General features: G+C 46.7%; 1 protein-coding gene and 1 long non-coding RNA gene across 3 annotated transcripts in view; one reads left to right on the forward strand and one right to left on the reverse strand.

Moving 5' to 3' along the window:
- Window positions 1-21: 21 nt before the first annotated feature.
- Window positions 22-5,862, forward strand: LOC111148330. The gene is made up of 2 exons (XR_002640689.1): window positions 22-1,448; window positions 2,921-5,862. It is a non-coding gene; the product is annotated as an uncharacterized LOC111148330 (long non-coding RNA).
- A 42-nt stretch (window positions 5,863-5,904) lies between these two features.
- The window catches only part of LOC111148328 (mutated in colorectal cancers), a 412,174-nt gene continuing 401,008 nt past the window's right edge, over window positions 5,905-17,070 (reverse strand). For both annotated transcript variants that reach the window (XM_022504835.1, XM_022504836.1), the window contains 2 exons: window positions 9,561-9,683; window positions 5,905-7,786 (listed from right to left, as the gene is read on the reverse strand). In XM_022504835.1, the coding sequence (XP_022360543.1) occupies window positions 7,606-7,786; window positions 9,561-9,683 (304 nt within the window). In that variant the 3' untranslated portion in view covers window positions 5,905-7,605. The remainder of the gene's footprint in view (window positions 7,787-9,560; window positions 9,684-17,070) is intronic.

Consider the following 17,070-nt stretch of genomic DNA (forward strand, 5'->3'; position numbering starts at 1 on the left):
GTATATATATGTTTGTGTATATAACACACACATGATGTATACACACACATATATATTTTTTCTTATGATTGTGTTTGAAGTTTATTAGCTTAATACCTTATAAAAAATCATCTTTGGTAATTGACACATACAATTCAGATGTAAAGGTTTACCTGTTGACTTTAACAAAAACTTTTAACAGTCTTACTTCAGAATAAAATGATTAGTCAAATGGAATTATAGTTCATGTATTAACAAGTGAAATCCTATATAAAATTGTCTTTTATGCAGGTTAGTTTGAATGGGAAAGGGAATAAGAATTTTTTTTTATCCCTATCCCTCCCAAAACAAGGGTTTGAAGTGTCTTTTATGCTGCAGAGACTAGGTTATATTCAAGGAAGGTGTGTAGTCTTAAAATAGTTTTCTTGGGAGGAGGTTTTAGTCTGAAGAAGGTGAAGATATTTATGCTGAGTCATGTTAAATTTCATGTGGGACCTACGAAAGCTGGTTGGAAAAAATTGAAATGGTTTCACTAAATATGTTGTGCAAACTGGACTTTGAGAGTAAGTGTGGTAACTAGATTCATAAACTCTTCAGTCATTATTTTTATCTTATATGAAAATAATTTAACATTTAATTTTTGCCTTAACTGTCACAGCATTTTATGACTTTACCTTCTAGGGCATTTTAATGATTGAAAAAAGACTGTAAGTAAACCATTAAGAGTAATTCTGTCTGTGGTAGTAATGACGTTCCTGGTGCTTGTTTTGGTTAATTGTCAAACAGCAGAAAAGAAACCCCAGAATACTTGTGGGCTTTACCTTGTTATACAGATTGATACCTTTCGATTGGATTTATTGTGTTTCTGAATTATTACATTCTGGCTAACCAGTAGCTTTGTCTCTTTCCCTCAGTGTTAATCAAAGGATGAGGACTGATTCTCACTTCTATTGGGTGTGACTATCATAAATTAAGAATTTCCAGTGAGTTTAAATGTTTGCAGGATTATTGTATTCCCAAAGTTGACTAGCAGTGCCAGCTGTACTCTCCCCTGAGAAAATGAACAGTTATTATGCTTTTTTGAAAGCTTTTTGATGTAAATAACACCAGTTTAGAAATTAAAAACCTTTTATCTTGCAGAATACAATTTGAGAGAATGAAGGTTTCCTTTTGTATTTTAAAACATTTTTACAGTTGATTGTTCAGATATTGGCTTTGTGTAAAAATATTATCGTGTTAAATTTAGACTGACTGTAGTGCAATATCAATAAATTTTGCTGCTTGGACAGTTTTAATTACTACCTTAACCTGGTTTCTGCTACTGTTACTTGTTATCATAGGTTCCAGCTTATTCATATTTTGTCTGTCTTTGGACCAATAAAATATGACAAGTATGAGATAAAGGCATATTTATATGATGGGAACAACTATTAAAAGAGTGTCTCTGCAAAAGTGAAAATAAAGAACTGGTATGTATTCTCCATCTTAAACACTTAACAGTTTGGTTATTGCTTTAAAGCAAAACTGGGGGGGCGTCTGGGTGGCTCAGTCATTAAGCGTCTACCTTTGGCTTAGGTCATGATCCCAGGGTGTTGGGATCGAGTCCTGCATCAGGTTCCCTGCTCAGCGAGCCTGCTTCTCCCGCTCCCTCTGCCTGTTGTTCCCCCTGCTGTGTTCTTTGTCAAATTTAAAAAATCTTAATTAAGGGGTGCCTGGGTGGCTCAAGTGGGTTAAAGCCTCTGCCTTCCACTCAGGTCATGATCTCAGGGTCCTGGGATCGAGCCCCACATCAGGCTCTCTGCTCAGCAGGGAGCCTGCTTCCCCTTTTCTCTCTAGCTGCCTCTCTGCCTCCTTGTGATCTCTGTCAAATAAATAAATAAAATCTTTAAAAAAAAATCTTAATTAAAATAATACATACATATATATGTATTATATAAAGCAAAATTGGTTAGATACCTACAGTCCAGTAAGTCTTAAACAGTTGTTCCAAATAGAATACTTACCAGTCTTTGGATCATGGGAGAAATACATTCTTCTCCACTACCAGCCTCAGCTATATGATAATTTTTATTTAAAAGTTTAAGAGGGGGGGACCAAGGTATTATACTTTGCTTTCATTCTGAGAGCTGACGACATTGCAGGAAAACATTGTTCCTCTAAAAGACATGTTGCAAAGCTGCTTGCCATCTTTGTTGTCATCCTGTGTAACTTCCTTGCACTTACAATTCTTGATTATATTGTTTCCCTCATTTTTAAAAATGAAAAATTTTTCAATGGATAACTTCCCATTCATACCACATTTTAAAAGGCAGCCAAATAGAAATTGGTGATGAATGAAGGTTCTTTGGCTGTTTGGACCTAATGTAGTGTCTTCTGGTCCCCAGCTTTGACTAGGGCTTTCAGTTTAATGTGAAGCAGCATGGGTTTGACATTTACATGTATTGCAGGAGGACAGTCTTACCCTTTAATGAACACAGTTAAAGTGCATCATGGAATTAGAAATATTTATTCAGAATATAAGAATGTTTGTAAAATATTATAAATGTCTCTGTATAAATAAATGGAGTTTTTTTTAAACAATTCTATATCAAATAACACAAAGTAGCTATTTTACAGCAGCTAAAACTAAAGGCATCTGGAAACATTTAAAGCATACAAGTGAAGAATCTAAAAAATTACAAGGTATAGTACAGTGTTAAGGGGCAACTTTAAAATGAGACTTGCGGTACAAACAGTAGGACAACACTGACAAATGCAAACTTGGTCACGTGTGCGGTAACAACTGATAGTACATTCAAGCAGGTTCTTCTAACTCAAGTGGTTTAAAAGGAGCACGTTTTCAAATAGGAAACTTAAATCTCATGCAAAGTAAGTCTTGATAATATATCTAGAAACTGATTACGAATAGAAAAGTGAACATGTGTCATTATCTTTGCATTAGGGTCAAACAAAAGCAGATTCTTAAGGGCTCATTCACTTGGCGGTCATGACACTAGCACTCTTTAGTGAACGGAGTTCTACAAACAGAACATTTTCCACGTGAATTTGATTTGCAGAAAGTGCAAAAGTGAAAGGTACGGTAAGAACTAACTAAAAGCAGGTCATCAGTGTGAATGTGGGGGGGGATTTTGTATATAGCTTGCTTCTTCATTCTGCTGAGCTGGTATTTCAGATGATCAGTAGATGCGTGATTTGCAGCAACCTTGACTACGGAAAAATCCAGCACTGTCATTCAAGGGTCGAGTTACTCAATAGCGGCTGCTGTTACGGGCAGAATGAGTTCTTGTCTGGGTCACATGCAAGAGCTCACTCAGGTGCAGTGTGATAGAGAATGTATCCAATACAACTCTTAATCAAAAATGCCACCATTGCACGTGAAACGTTCTACCTTTATGCAGGGACAGCTGCTTTTCAGCTTGCACTCTTTCCCACTGGTTTACAGTGGTTAACATCCATCGAATGCTCAGTGATGAACTGGTGGTAGCAGCCAGCATTACGTTGGTCGCTCTAGGTCCAGTTCTAAAAAGACAATGCTTGGCAGCCCAAGACCTGTGTCTGTTAGTGAATCACATGTGATTAGTTACAAAGTAATTTTAGGTGTGTGAAACGGGGAACTTTAGAAGGCCACAGATTCGTAGCCAACTTCAGCCTGGCCTACGTAAACACAAGGTTTCAACGGGCAGGTATAGGATTTGGATAAACCTCGTGAGAAATAGGTGTGTAGCAAGTAGAGTTTGTATCATTTGTCAAAGATAAAATAGAAAAATATTTGCTATGTGATTTTTTTTTGTTGTTGTTAATACTCGTGTTCTACAAAGCTATCACTTAATGCAGAAAAAAAAAAATCTCAAAAACGTTACTTATCTTCCCTTCCCTCCCAGAAAACCTTGGCAACCCTGTGGCTGCACCCTAACTCAATTCATTGCAGAAATTTCACTCAGAAAATTCTCTCCCTTTCGGCCTCCAAAAATGTTCTCTCTCTGGGCTGCATCTAGAAATACAGGTACAGCTGTAACCTTCCCATGATCTTTTCACTTTACATAGTCTCATGGACGACACATAACTTCCAGTTAGGCGTTTGCAAATGGCTTAAAAGTTTTAGGGATCCTTTGGGTGTTTTCTGTAGTCTGAATGTCTTACTAAAAATATGAGCATGACACCCCAAACTCTTGAGAGCTTTAAGACAATTGATAGAGCTTAAAAATAATTGCAGGATAATGTGAGCAGGCCGTGGGAACACCTTTGGAAGGGAACAGGCAGCTATGAGGTTCCTAACTCATGCCAGTGAGATATTCCAGTCCAGATGAGGTAAAACTATGGGGGTGTGTTTTTTCTTTTAAAAAAATGTAATTGGTATGCAGGTAGGAACTAGGAGATTTTCATACAGTTTTAAGTTTTTCTTAGGATGAGGCTAGTAAGGATTTTACTACTTCAACAGTTTTTAAGAAGAAATCATAGCGGCTCTAATTTGGACTGCCTTCCTAGAGTAGTGAGAATGTTAATGCTCTAATTTGAAGTTCTCTGAGATCCCTGTGAAAGTATTGCTGCAGGCTCAGAGGAAGACAGCAACAAATGCAAGCATCTCGAAGGAGATATTAAGCCATTCTCTTTAACTGGCACTTAAGTTTTTATTCATCTAACATTCCAGCTTCAGGCAGCTTGGATATTAACTTCAGAAAGTTGACCTGCTCGTAGATGAGCGTGAATCTGAAACATTTACTTGCACTGGCAATGATGAAACGTCTAGGATACCTCTGGGGCTGGAGCAGGAGAGGAAGGAAGGGCATGATAAATCTCAGCTGTCCGATCACTTAAGATACTTAATCATCAATAATTTTCGGGCTTAGTCTCCACGAGGAGTCTTACCGCCTGCGAGTCCACAGCAGCGTTGGCAGCTGGTGCAGATGGACTTTGGCAGAACGTCACATCTGCCGGCAGGTCCACATGTAGATGCCACTCCAGCGGGACGGAAGTCTGCTTTGCCTGTGGTTTTTACCTTAATTCAGCAGTGGGAAATACACTCCAGGGGAACTGTGAAAGGGATCCTTTCTTCCCATGCCTTTTTCGCTAAGAGCCAAAGATGGGGCAGAGAAGGTGACTGCCTGAAAGGGGTAACCATTGCGGGAAGTGGGAAACAAAAACATGGAAGTCTGAAGACTTTCCACCTCATACAAGTTAAATCTGTATCATTTTTTACCTTTGATGGAGAGATTAAACTAGCTACTATTTAGAAAGAGAAACTCAGGTTATTAAAAAAAAAAAAATTCAGGTATCTGCAATTATTTAATCAGTGTGGTTTTACGTTTAGCATAAATGAATGCCTCTTGGTTCACCTTCAGCAAGGATCTTCTCTTAGGGAGCATTTGAAAAATACAAGGAAAGGAAATCAACTATTTAATTGCCTTTTTTTTTTTATTCCACGTATTTATAAAAAGCAAGTTTTTCTGGGGAAAGAGTTTTCACCCAATCACCACATATTTAAAAGTATTATGTTGAAGTATAAATTTGAAAGGAGGCCAGGTAGGGTCAGTAATACTTGGGCTTATAATGGAGGAGAAGAGACCTCTTGGGTCTGGAAAAGTTACATGACCCTAAAAAGGGTGAGTTTTCTTTGAACTTGGACCAAGAATGGTAGACAGAAGTCAGCAGACAGGATTATATTCATGTGTCAGCTATACTTTTCAGGGTTGGTGAAGATGAAAGCTGTCTGTTTTGAATGTTCGGTCTCAAATATTTCCCCTTGGCAAAATGGAAAAATGGGGAAAACCAGTATTTTGTCTTTTAAACTCCCCCCCACCCCCCGTATAACTTCAGTCACATTTTCCTTATGACAAAATGAAACTTTATCCAAAGAGTAAAAATTGATTAAAAAAAAAAAAAAAATCACAAGAACCAACCTTGACTAAATGGTAGATTCATAACAAAATCAGGAGCCAGTGGGCACTTTCACAGTGATCAAAGCAGCCAAAAGCTGGTCCTTCCAGACTGGTAACAGTTTTTTTTGGTTTTTGGTGGTGTTTTTGGGAAAGCCTTACTGTGGGCCTAAGAAAGAAGGGTGGTTGCTTTTGGGCTGGAATTGCTCTGCCCTCCAAGGTGGTGGCTGGAGTGGCTTCTCCATTGCAGAGAAGGCTGAGGAACTTGTATCAGGTTGTCTGAAAACAGATCTTTAGTTCATGGATGTTGGGACTCTGATGGGGTGACCTGTTCATAAAACTTTGTGAACTCTGGCATTGGGATAGAATTCTCGGGGGGCTTTGGGTGGATCTTCCAGTACTACAGAGTGAAATGCAAGTGGTCCTTCAGAATATATCCATGTGGGGTAACTAAGAAGACTTGAAAGACAGGAGATGGAATAATGAGTATAAGATGGAGGCCTTCCTGAAAGAATTCAGGCACTTTGGTCCTGGCCCAGCCTTGTCAGCATTTTACTTAAAATTTAACCTGTTTAAGTACCGTATACTAACCACCACTTTGGGGGGTGGGGGATGTGGGCAAAAGGAGGCCTCGACGACCATTCCTTCACCCCCTTCCCTTCGTAACAGCAGGAGCGAAGTCTTGAACTGGTGGTTCAGTAGCCGCCTCTTAAATAGGTGGGGTGGGATCGGCCGCCAAACATTCTGCTCGGTGTCCTGCCTCTTGCCCTTGGAGAAGAACAGAGGCAGGTCCAGAGCTCCGTACATATCAGGTGGATGAATTTTGATGGATGTGGAATAGCAGTTATGGGGTGCCCTCAAGGGGTGGGGAGCAGAAGTACTAACAGTGCTCTTCTGCTCTTGAAGCAGCTCCTGATAAAAGTTTAGTTCCACTCTATGTCTCAACAGGACCATCTCAGCTCTAAGTCTTGGCTTTAATAAGACTCCACTGGGAGGGAAAATCCCACATTCAGAAGGAAGTGCCCTTTGCAGCCCTACCTCCACAGTGAGAGGTAAAAGAAGTGCTCATTCTCCCAAACAGAATTGTTCAGGTAGGGCTTGCTCTACCTGTAACTTCAGATGTACCTGGGACCCTAAGCCTGAGTACCCTCCGCTGTAATCGACCTCTCCGAGCACCTCTGAGTGACAGCCTGTGTCTCAGAGCTGGTACGTGGGTCTCGAAAACCAAAGCCTGGTGCAGTAAGCAAATCAGCAGTTCGAGAGGCTGAAGATATCCCCTCCACACTCCCACATGTGTCAGTGTTTATCCCTGAAGTAGAAAGAAAGGAGAAACTGAGGATGACAGAGGGCCGGTCACTACCAAAAAGAGAAGAAAAGAATGGACGATCCAAAACAAATGAATGACCAGGGTACCACCGAGGCACAACTTCCAGAAAGCGAACAGGTGGGAGGGAGAGTGCCGCGCTGGAAGCAGAAGCAAGGCCTACCGCGCAGGGCGCACAGCAGCTATATACGCGCTGTCCCTGGGCCCAGAAAGGGAGGAGCGGGATCCTCCGGCTAGAGTCTGCAGGGTGTCACCAGGCCATTCGTCCCCGGAGCAGAGTCCATGGTACTCCATCGTGCAGGTGCTCACCCACCTGCCAGCCTTCCCTTCCGTCCCTCTCCCACCAGGTGCTCTGTCTCCCAGGGCCCTTCTCTTGCCGGTGACCTGCTCGAGTTGAGCTTCCACAGAGCTTTGGAGCCCAAGTGCCGATTAAAGTGAAGTCTCGTTGGTGTGTGGCCTTGAATTCTCCTCCTCCAGCAGAGCTATTCTTTGCTTGAGCATCCTCACTTGGGTCTCATGTCTCTCCACCATGGCCATCATCTGAGACTCCAACTTTTTCAGTTTGTTCTGATGCTTCTTCTTGGCTTTTTCATAGGCAGCCACCAGGTTGCTGTGCAGGGAGCAGGGAAGGAGAGGGAACAGTCAGTCATTGGAGTAGTGTGGAGACACCCTGTCCTGTCCGCTGGGTGACTGGGTCCGGAGAGGTCCCTCAGCCTCTTTAAAGGAGTGGGAAATCAAGTGTTCAACACTCACGGCCATTCACCTGTTACTGGCTTAACTACAGTTCTTTCCCTGCTGGAGGCTTGTCCCTCATCTTTTAGGAAGGGTGTAAACCAACAACCCAGACTAGTCACATCCAAAATAGGTAAGATAGAAAAGGCAGCTAAATTCCAGAAATTTGTCATTTAAATACAAGTGATGAGGGCCACCTGGGGGATGGGAGGGGTGGCTCAGTTTAAGCGTCTGCCTTTGGCTCAGGTTATGATCCTGGGGTCCTGGGATCGAGCCCTGCAGCAGGCCCCCTGCTCAGTGGGGAGCCTGCTTCTCCCTCTCCCTCTCCCTCTGCCTTTCTCCTGCTTGTTCTCTGACAAAAAAAAAAATCTTTTAAAAATAAATAAGTACTAGTAATGAGTCTGTCATTCCGTGGCTGCCTGCAACAGATGGTCCAGTGTTAAGTTACCAGGAGTGTTCTTTAAGTCCTGCAGTCTAAGTGACCCCACCTAGGAGGAGAGAGAGAGGCCCTGATGCCCTGATGATTTCACGCTTCCGGCTGGTGGGATTCGGGACACAAGGCCACCAACTGGTGCTGCCAGCCAGAGTATGAGCCTCTCTGAGCCATCTCCCCGAGTTCCTGGTGGGGAGAGAGCAGGGGGTAAAGCCGAGGACAAGGGTAAGTCCTCATACCTGCTCTGGTCCCAAATAGCCCAGTTCCCTCCATGTACAGAGTTAGGTCCTCCCAGTGTCATCCTGAGACCAACTCCCTGGGATTCCCAAAACTCTTTCAGGAGAGCGGCCTTGGATACCCTGTACCTCAGGTCCGCATGCAGCTTGGTGTTCTGATTTATTTCACAGTATACGTGCCTGTGGAAGGGGAGGTGCGACTCCAGCTGCCTTCTAACCCAGACATGAAAGAGGTTTGCAGATTGTAAAAATTGCTACTTTTCTTTTTGGAAAACAGTTTTTAAAATAAATGCCAATGGTATTGCATATGACCAATTATTTTTTTGGAAAACAAAAACAAGAAAAATTCGTCTCAGTTTTAGTTTCTAAACAGATTTATCAATAGATAATTTATGAGAACAAAGTTCGTTGGGTTCCTCGGTCTTTTATGAACATAAAGGGGTCCTGAGCCCAAAAAGCTTCAGATGCTGTTACAATAGTGCCCCATAAAGTGTCCACCAGATACTTCATGTTCTTCACATAGGGGCACCTGGCTGGCCCAGTTGATAGAGTAACTCTTGATCTTGGGGGGTCATGAGTTAGAGCCTCACATTGGGGGCCAGAGTTTACTTAATAAATTAAAAAAAAAAAAACTGTTGTCATATAAAAGTTCTAGAGCCAATTTTGTTGGGAAAATGTTGGCTTAAACACCATCTTTTTTTTTTTTTCTTACTGTATGACTTCTCAGAACCTTTACTGTAGTAATTAAGGGGACCATAGTATGCTGCGTTTCCCAAATACCTGGTCCAAGGACAAGCCTTTACTGAGCATTTCTTAGTTTCCTGTGGAACACTTTGGGAGCCAATGCCTGAGGGAAAGCCAGTCTTGGGGGTGACAGGGAGGGCAGGCTGGTGAGGACTTGCCATTCCCTCTCTGGAGCTGGCTCCCAGCAATTTCGGAAATGCCCTCCCGGTGTAGGAGGACCCCACAAATGGAGATTGTACCTGTTGGCCCGCTTCAGGTCATTCACGAACTCTGCTGATTGCTGGTGTCGGATTTCACTGCTCTTGGTGAGTCTTTCCAAGGCGCTCACCAACTCTTGAACTCTGGCCTTTAACTTCTTTTCTCTGTGCGGAGGAGAGACAAAGCATGCCTGGAGTTACCCGACAAGATCCCGGCTGTTACCCCGAGGGTGGTGGCAGAGGAGGAAGGTTGAGCTTGCCAAATCAAAAGGCAAGTTCGAAAAGGAAGATACTGGAGGTACCTGGAGGTCCCCTCAGGTCCAGAACATCTCACCACTGCCTTGCTGAACGCTGATGAGGACCGTTGAGAGCTCAGAGTGCAGTACAAGCCACAAAGGAACAAGACATGAGGTTGTAGCCACCCAGATGTAGCACAAATGCAGCTTGGCCACAAAGCCTCATCTGGGTTCCACACCCCTCTTTTCCGGGTGTGCTAGTAAGTATCTCTTAAATCACTGATTTGAGAACAGAAACCTGTAGTCTGGGTGCCCTACCTTGGACAAGTCCCCACTCCGTGAAATCGACACGATTCTACTTCACCAAACCAAAAAACAGTAGTGACAGAGGGAATAGAAATTGATACTCTCATTTTAAAGTTCCTTGGTTCCTCTTTAAAGTACTTAGATTTGCACTTTGATAACCTCCTTCCCCAAGGCTTCAAGTTCCATGGGCTCTTTACTGCTGGGGTAAGCCAAAGTAACTGACTTAGGTTCAAGAGATTTCTAGTGCCCATTGCACTTCCTGCCGTCCTCTGATGCCCTTGAGCGTAAGACCTGGGCAGGGAAACTCTCCACAAGCACCCTCTCTACAGCGGTTCCACCGCCGCCCCTATACACAGGCACGGTGTCACTGCATCGTCACAGGGCCCTGTACAGCACAATCTGCTCCTTTTTTTTCCCCTAAAGATTTGTCAGAGGGTGCGCACATGCAGGGGTAGCGGCGGGCAGAATGAAAGGTAGGCTCCCCAGAGCAGGGAGCCCGATGTGGGACTCCATCTCAGGACCCTGGGATGGAGCCCCCCCTAACGCCCCCCCCATCCATCTTTCACGCTCTCAGGTGGCAAAGGCCTTACCCAAAGTTACCCCCATCCAGGTGACCGCTTCTCAGTGACAACAGTTGTTTTAAAGCTTCCAAACAATTCCCCGAAGGCATCTGATTCTTTGGAGATTCACGGGAGACCAGATTCGTGGAAGAAGTTCCTCTAAAACTGATTCATGCGTGTATGAGGAATGTACGTGAGCACAGCTGTTTTGGAAGGCAATCTGGGAAGATCTAGCAAAATAAAAAGTAATCCTATCTCTCGACGAGGCAACCTGATTTCTAGGAATTTTTCTTACAGTGTGCGTAGGTGTAGAGAGACACATGAGATGACAGCTGGGTTCACTTCAGTATTGGTTCCAACAGCTAAGAATGCAGATCAACCGGGGGCTGGTTAATTCCACAAGGTATGATGGCTCTATTGAAATACTCTGCGGTTATTTAAAAAAAGAAAAAGCTCAAATCAACATGCACTGGCATGGGAAAGTATCTGATATATTGTCACGTGAAAAGGGTGACTTCTCCGGGATGCCAGTTTTACAAAAACAGCTACAAATCTGAGTGTCAAATCCCTGAGCTACTCTAACAACAGACCAGACAGCTGCCCACCGCTCGACAAGGGGGCCTCCCGGAGGGGGGTGACTGAAGGCTTTCGTTTTCTACTTTATCACTTCTGCATTGCTTGAAGTTCTTACAATTTTGTATGCTCTTTGTGGAGTATGTGAAAGCCAGCCTCAATGGCGCCGCTTCCTGTAGGGGTGCTAAGGGGGGCTGGCCCCCCAGGTGCAGGGCTCTCAGATGTTCAGATGGTTGGACCTTTCCTGGCTTTCCAAATACCTTTTACATTTGTGCGTGCAGCTACTGGGAGCACAAGTCAAGCTTTTCAAGCTCATTATTGAAAGAACTACTGCACAAAAATCTAGTCCTGCTTTTGTGAGGATGGAAGGGGAAAGATTTTTTAAACGAAACCTGACAACCTAAATCCGGAGGGCTTCCGATTCCTCAGCGAATCCTCCTGCCCATCCTAGAGAAGCCAGAGCCACTGCAGAGGAATTCCTGAGGAATGGGGGTCTCTCCTGGGTCCCGGCAGCGCCAGGAAGTCTCAGATCTGGTTGCATTTCTTACTGACATCCAGAGAGGAACCATTTCCCAGCAGAAGCGAGAGAAGTTGGGGGGGGGGGGGCGCTACAGACAGCCCTCTGTCGCCGAGGGAAGGCTAGGGAAACAGGAAAGAGTCGTCCCCCCCCCCCCCGCTATTAAGAATGGGGAAGGGGTTCTTTGTCCGACATTTTGTTACTGTTTCAATTCTTTTCTTTCTCATTCTAAAGTTAATAGTGTAAATGGAGAAAAGAAAACTGTGAAGAGAATTTAAAATGTCACCACGAGCACAGTAAATTCAAAACAAGAACTGCCCAGACCAATACCCCTTCCCACCCCCAATTACATCCACACCACTGCCCCAGCAGCTGAGAGTGCAGAAATCCCAGCCTCACCACAAAACAAAGGGTTCCTTTGCCCAGTCCTCAGGCCCCTGGGGGACTGGAGGGAACTTTCCGGACCTGGCAGGCTCCAATGGGGGACAGAACCCAGGAAGACAGGAGAGGCCCTTAAAGACTCTGCCTAACCCCTGGTGGGTGGGGGAGCTGAGAATTGCCCCCAAGAGCCCCCAGGGCCTCAAGAAGGAGACCGAAGTGCACTTGTTGTACGGCGTCCAGGACAGAACCAAGATGCTGATTTATTCAACAATACAAAGATGAAGCCAAACCTAAACCTAAAATGTGGGTTATTTTACCTGTTTGCATCTGCGACAGCTCACTGACTGAAACTCTATAAACCACTTTCGAGGACAAGAAAGGGGACTTCACCTCCATTTGGACCTTGGTCTGTACTTTTTAATTTTTTTCCTTCCAGTTTCCTCTCAGCTCGGGCGAAAGACCCACGCACGAGCAATGCATCCCCTTGAAGGGAACCAAAACTACCCGCCCCCCAAAAAGCAATAACGCCTGCCCTGAGCAAGACCCGGCTTGACTGATCCCAAGACTGTGATCCACCTGAACCTGACTACCCACCTGCACGGACCCACACACCTTGGTACCACCTTTTCCTAAATATGAGTGTCAGTCTGTGTTGGGCACTTTGGAGGCAGCCACTGTCTTCCCGGTGTTGGCCTCAGTGAAATAAATCCCTATTTCACCACCCCTTGTCTCTCTGCCTTCCCATCTTGTGAGGGGCCAGTGGTAGAGCCCGGTCTGTTTGGGCCCCCTGGAGCCAAGTGCTCTCACGCCCCCACGAGCCGCGGTGGGCATCCGAGCACCGGCCCCGGCGCTGGTCAGGGCTCGAGGATGTGAGGGAAGTAGAAACACACCCGAATTTGAAGACTTCATACGAGAAAAAGAAAACCGTGATTACATGTTGAAATAATATTTGGATATACTGGGCTAAACATGTCATTAATTTTTTTAAGTTTTAAACGTGGCTACTAGGAAATGTGCAGTCACCCCGCGGCTTGCACCTGTGACCTGTGTTTGCTCTACCGGCAGTGGGTAGCGCCGCTCCGGGGCCCCAGGCCAGGTCCTGGTTTCCGCCGCAGGCTTTGGGGTGAGGCCTCGAACCCGCAGCTTAAGAAGCACCCAGTCGATCCTAACTACCAAGCACATTCGGGAAACTGTTAAGGCTGACTGTCCTTCACCCAGCACCGCGGATGAACTTCCTGTGTCTTGGAGAAGGCTCTGGATCTGAATGTGAAATTAGGCGCAGGGGCACGCTTTCCCAAAGTCTACCACCTTCCTCAGCTTCCGGAAATTGCACTGGGATAAGAATCCAGGTCACTTTGGAACCTCAACCATTCATGTCCTATGCCTTCTATGGAAGTTTCTAGCTCTAATTCTCCTGGCCTTCAGCTGAGAAGAATTTACAGTTTGTCTAGATAAGATAAATAAAGCTAACACAAGCACTTTCAGGCTCCACACAGCTAAGACAGTCAACATTAAATGCTACACGTTCTGTTTGCCCCTCCAGTAGTGTTTTCTGGAATGCCCAGAAGGGCATAATCCCTTCCTTCCCTGTTTCCTGACTCTGGAACACCTGCCTCCAGCAGCAGGTGAAAAGTCACCTCGGGGTCCCACTGGCACGGGGCCGGCTCCTGGCACAGCTGGCAGGGCCTCCCGCTCCACCAAAAACGAGGGTTCCTCCTGCTCCCCATGGGCCCCGTGAACCTCACTCTGACCACACAGGAGGGTGTCCTTCTTCAATGTCATCCCCATGAGCAGCAGGGCACATGCACCTGTGTCCGAGGCAGCCTACGGGGGATGTGGGGGCAGTGCCTGGGCGGCGCCAGGCAGGGCTCTCCAGCTCCCTGGGAGGGGGTACGCTATTCCCAAAATCAAAGGCCGGGGCCAGACTGTCATCACAAACCCAAAGGCGCTTTGGGCGTGGCGGAGCAAAGGGCGAGGGGTTTTGTGGTCACCGGGACAACTTCCACACGGGTGTCACAGGGCCCACAATCGCTCAGTCATTGTTCGAGAGATGCCATTAGTCATGGCCGGAATCGGTGCGTGTGGTTCCTTGCTCCCTCGCTGTCCACTGGTTAACCCCGGTGGGCTTATCTCTCCTGCGCTCGTGAGGTCACCCCGGAATCATCGGGGACCTCCCTTCCCTGCCTGCACGCCTGCTGCTCCTGCTCTCTTCCACAGGCCTCACTCCCGAGTGCGCGCACTGCCGCCCACACCGGCGGTCCCTCTGGCTTCTGCACCGATCCTCGCTCGCTGCTGCCTCGAAGTCCCCGAGTACAGAGGACGTGGGCTTGGACCATATTGTGTGTCCTACCCTTTCTTTACTTGCCTCTCTCCATTCCCATTTATGCTCCTAAAGACTACCATCATGCTAGAAGCTACCAATTCTTTATCTCCAGGCCTTCCCTTGGATCTCTGGACCTATTTGACATCTCAACTTAACAGGTGTCCTCCACTTAACGTGCCTGGAGCAGGACCTTCCAGACGATGCCTCCAAGCCACCCTTCCTCCCCTGTCAGCACACAGCAACACCCACTGCCCAACTCCTCCCTTTCCTGGTCCTCCACTTCCACTCCACAGCAGCCCCCAACCACCAAGTCTTGGGACAATTCTGCCCCACCACCCAGGTCCAGGCTGCCCTCGTTTCTCACCTGGGCAGCCCTGAGACCCCCTAAGTGGATTCTCTGCGTCACCTCTGCACCCTCTAGACTGGTTCTCACAGAGCGGCGCTCATTCTTTAATATGAAAAACCACATCCTATCCTTGCCCTTCGGTGCCTTTCACCAGCACTCGGCGCAAAGTCTGGGTCTTATCTGGACGTCTATCTAAGTCCCCTGCTTGACCTGACCTCTGCCTGGCCAGTCTTGGGCATCACCCTCCCCCTTGCAGGCTGGATTCCTCTCAGACCTTGGCACGCACCATGCTCTTTCCCACCGCACACCCTGGACTAGGTCCCCCTGCTTGGGAACGTGCTTCTTCCACAGGCTACCTTTCCTCCTTCTCATCCCAGCTTAAATGTCACCTCCTCCCGGAAGCCCACCCTGACCGCCCATCTGAACACACGTCCCAGGGTTATGATGTCACAGCACCTTGTCACTTCCTCCGTATTCACTGCAATCTCTATTTAATCTAAAAAAAAACATTTTTCTAGAGGAGGAACTCGGGGCCCAGGTAAGAAACTTGCCAGTGTGTCCAAAGAACTGGGAGGCTCACCAGGGCCTCTGTGTGAGCCTGAGCTCCCTGCCGTGGCTCATAGCAGGGGCGTGGAGCAGGCACTCAGACCTCTAGTGAAGAGCGCTCCTGTGGCCCCGACGAGGTGGCACCCCCTGGTAGTGATGTTCCTCAGGTACTATGGGGGAGCGCGGCTCTATTTGCCCGGGAGCAGCAGCAAGATGATCGTGACTGTCTAGCATTTTGGCCCAGACTTTCCTAAGACCATGGTTCTTGCCTGAGAAATGCAGCTGTGTGTTCACAGGTGTGCTGCAGCCTTTACCTGCGGGGTGCTCTCTGTCACCCCACTTTTACGAGATCCCAGATAAGGCCTTCTCTCTGAGCTTCTGGAACACGGAGGGGATGACGGAAATACACAAGGATCTCCGTTACCCAAGCCATGTCCCCCTCAACCCTAGGGGTGAGCCCTGGTTTTTACTGGTGTCCTTTGGGGCCCTGGCTCTAGAGGTCAGCAAGTTATTTACATGATAATCAATTCCTTGGTGCACTCTGTCTCCTATTACCATCCTGTGGATCCCTGCGCACTTACAGAATTCTAAGCGCAATTTCAGTTATCTGATCGCCAGTATAAATCAGCCAAATATGAAGAATCAGCAAGTGCAAGTCTAATAAAACAGCACCTTTTAAAATACTGGCCTTACTACAAAAATGGCGAAGACTCTGCTGCTCTTTTGCCCACTGGGGGCTTCCTTTTCAGGGAAGAGCAGGAAGGTACACAGTGGAGATGACAGGAAAGCTTCGGGAAGGTGAGAGTCCTACTGGAAGGGAGGAGGGGAGGGGTCCGAGGCTTAAGAGAGTCAGGGGCACGAAGGGAAGAGATGCTCCTGGAAGTTAGTGTCCGGAAGAAGCTGGACTGTAGAGTCTGTCCAGGAGAGACGTCTGAGAGGGCTAGGAAGTCCACACACAGCGGGTCTGGCGTGCCAAACCACTGAAGACACCTCTGCAGAGAGACCCGACCCGGCGTGTGCTGAAAGGTGTATCTGGTGGCAGAACCCCCGAGTCCTGAAGAGTTGAGGGCTAACCTCAGGAGAAGATAATGCAAATGGCCACAAATGCTGGGATTTTAAGGGGGGGGGGGAACCCCCCCGCCACCGCCATCAGGAGGTAGGAGACTGAAGTTGTAATCCTGGATCATTAACAAAGTATAATTTGTACTATAAGAATTCTGAAGAAAGGGCCAATTTCAAAGTGCAGGAGGAGACGGATTAGAATTTGTTTTCAATGTGCTGTGTTTTGAAGCTCTAGCATCGTATTTGGGAAAGACGTCCAGTGGGCAGAGAGAAATGCAGCTGAGCGAACTTAGGGACCATTTAGAAGGAAAGAAGTCATCCACATGGAGGTCATATACCTGGGTGATGACATCGTGATCCCCACCCGAAAAGAACTCTCCTTTTGCAGGGGGTGGCAGGTGAAACGGGGAGGGGAGGCTGGAACCCGGGACATGAGAAGCAGAACAATGATGGGTTCTGTGACAGAAGGACATTCAGGGCACAGGAGCCAAAGAAACACCAAACAAACCCATGTTATTGACAGGGTAGAAGCACACTGGTGTGAGCGCTTAGAGCGTGAGGTTATGGTGTGAGGGCAGGAGCAGCAGCAGAGCAAAGTCCCCGAGGCACAAAAGAGAACATGTGGTCTGGTGTGGCTCAGGGTGGGAGGGGACCTGTGACAGGAGGTGAGGGTGGAGAAGCGGGGGGGGGGGGGGGGGGGGG

Source organism: Enhydra lutris, unplaced genomic scaffold (genome assembly GCF_002288905.1).
Source record: "Enhydra lutris kenyoni isolate GAN:26980312 unplaced genomic scaffold, ASM228890v2 scaffoldscaffold19, whole genome shotgun sequence".
Lineage (NCBI taxonomy): Eukaryota > Metazoa > Chordata > Mammalia > Carnivora > Mustelidae > Enhydra > Enhydra lutris.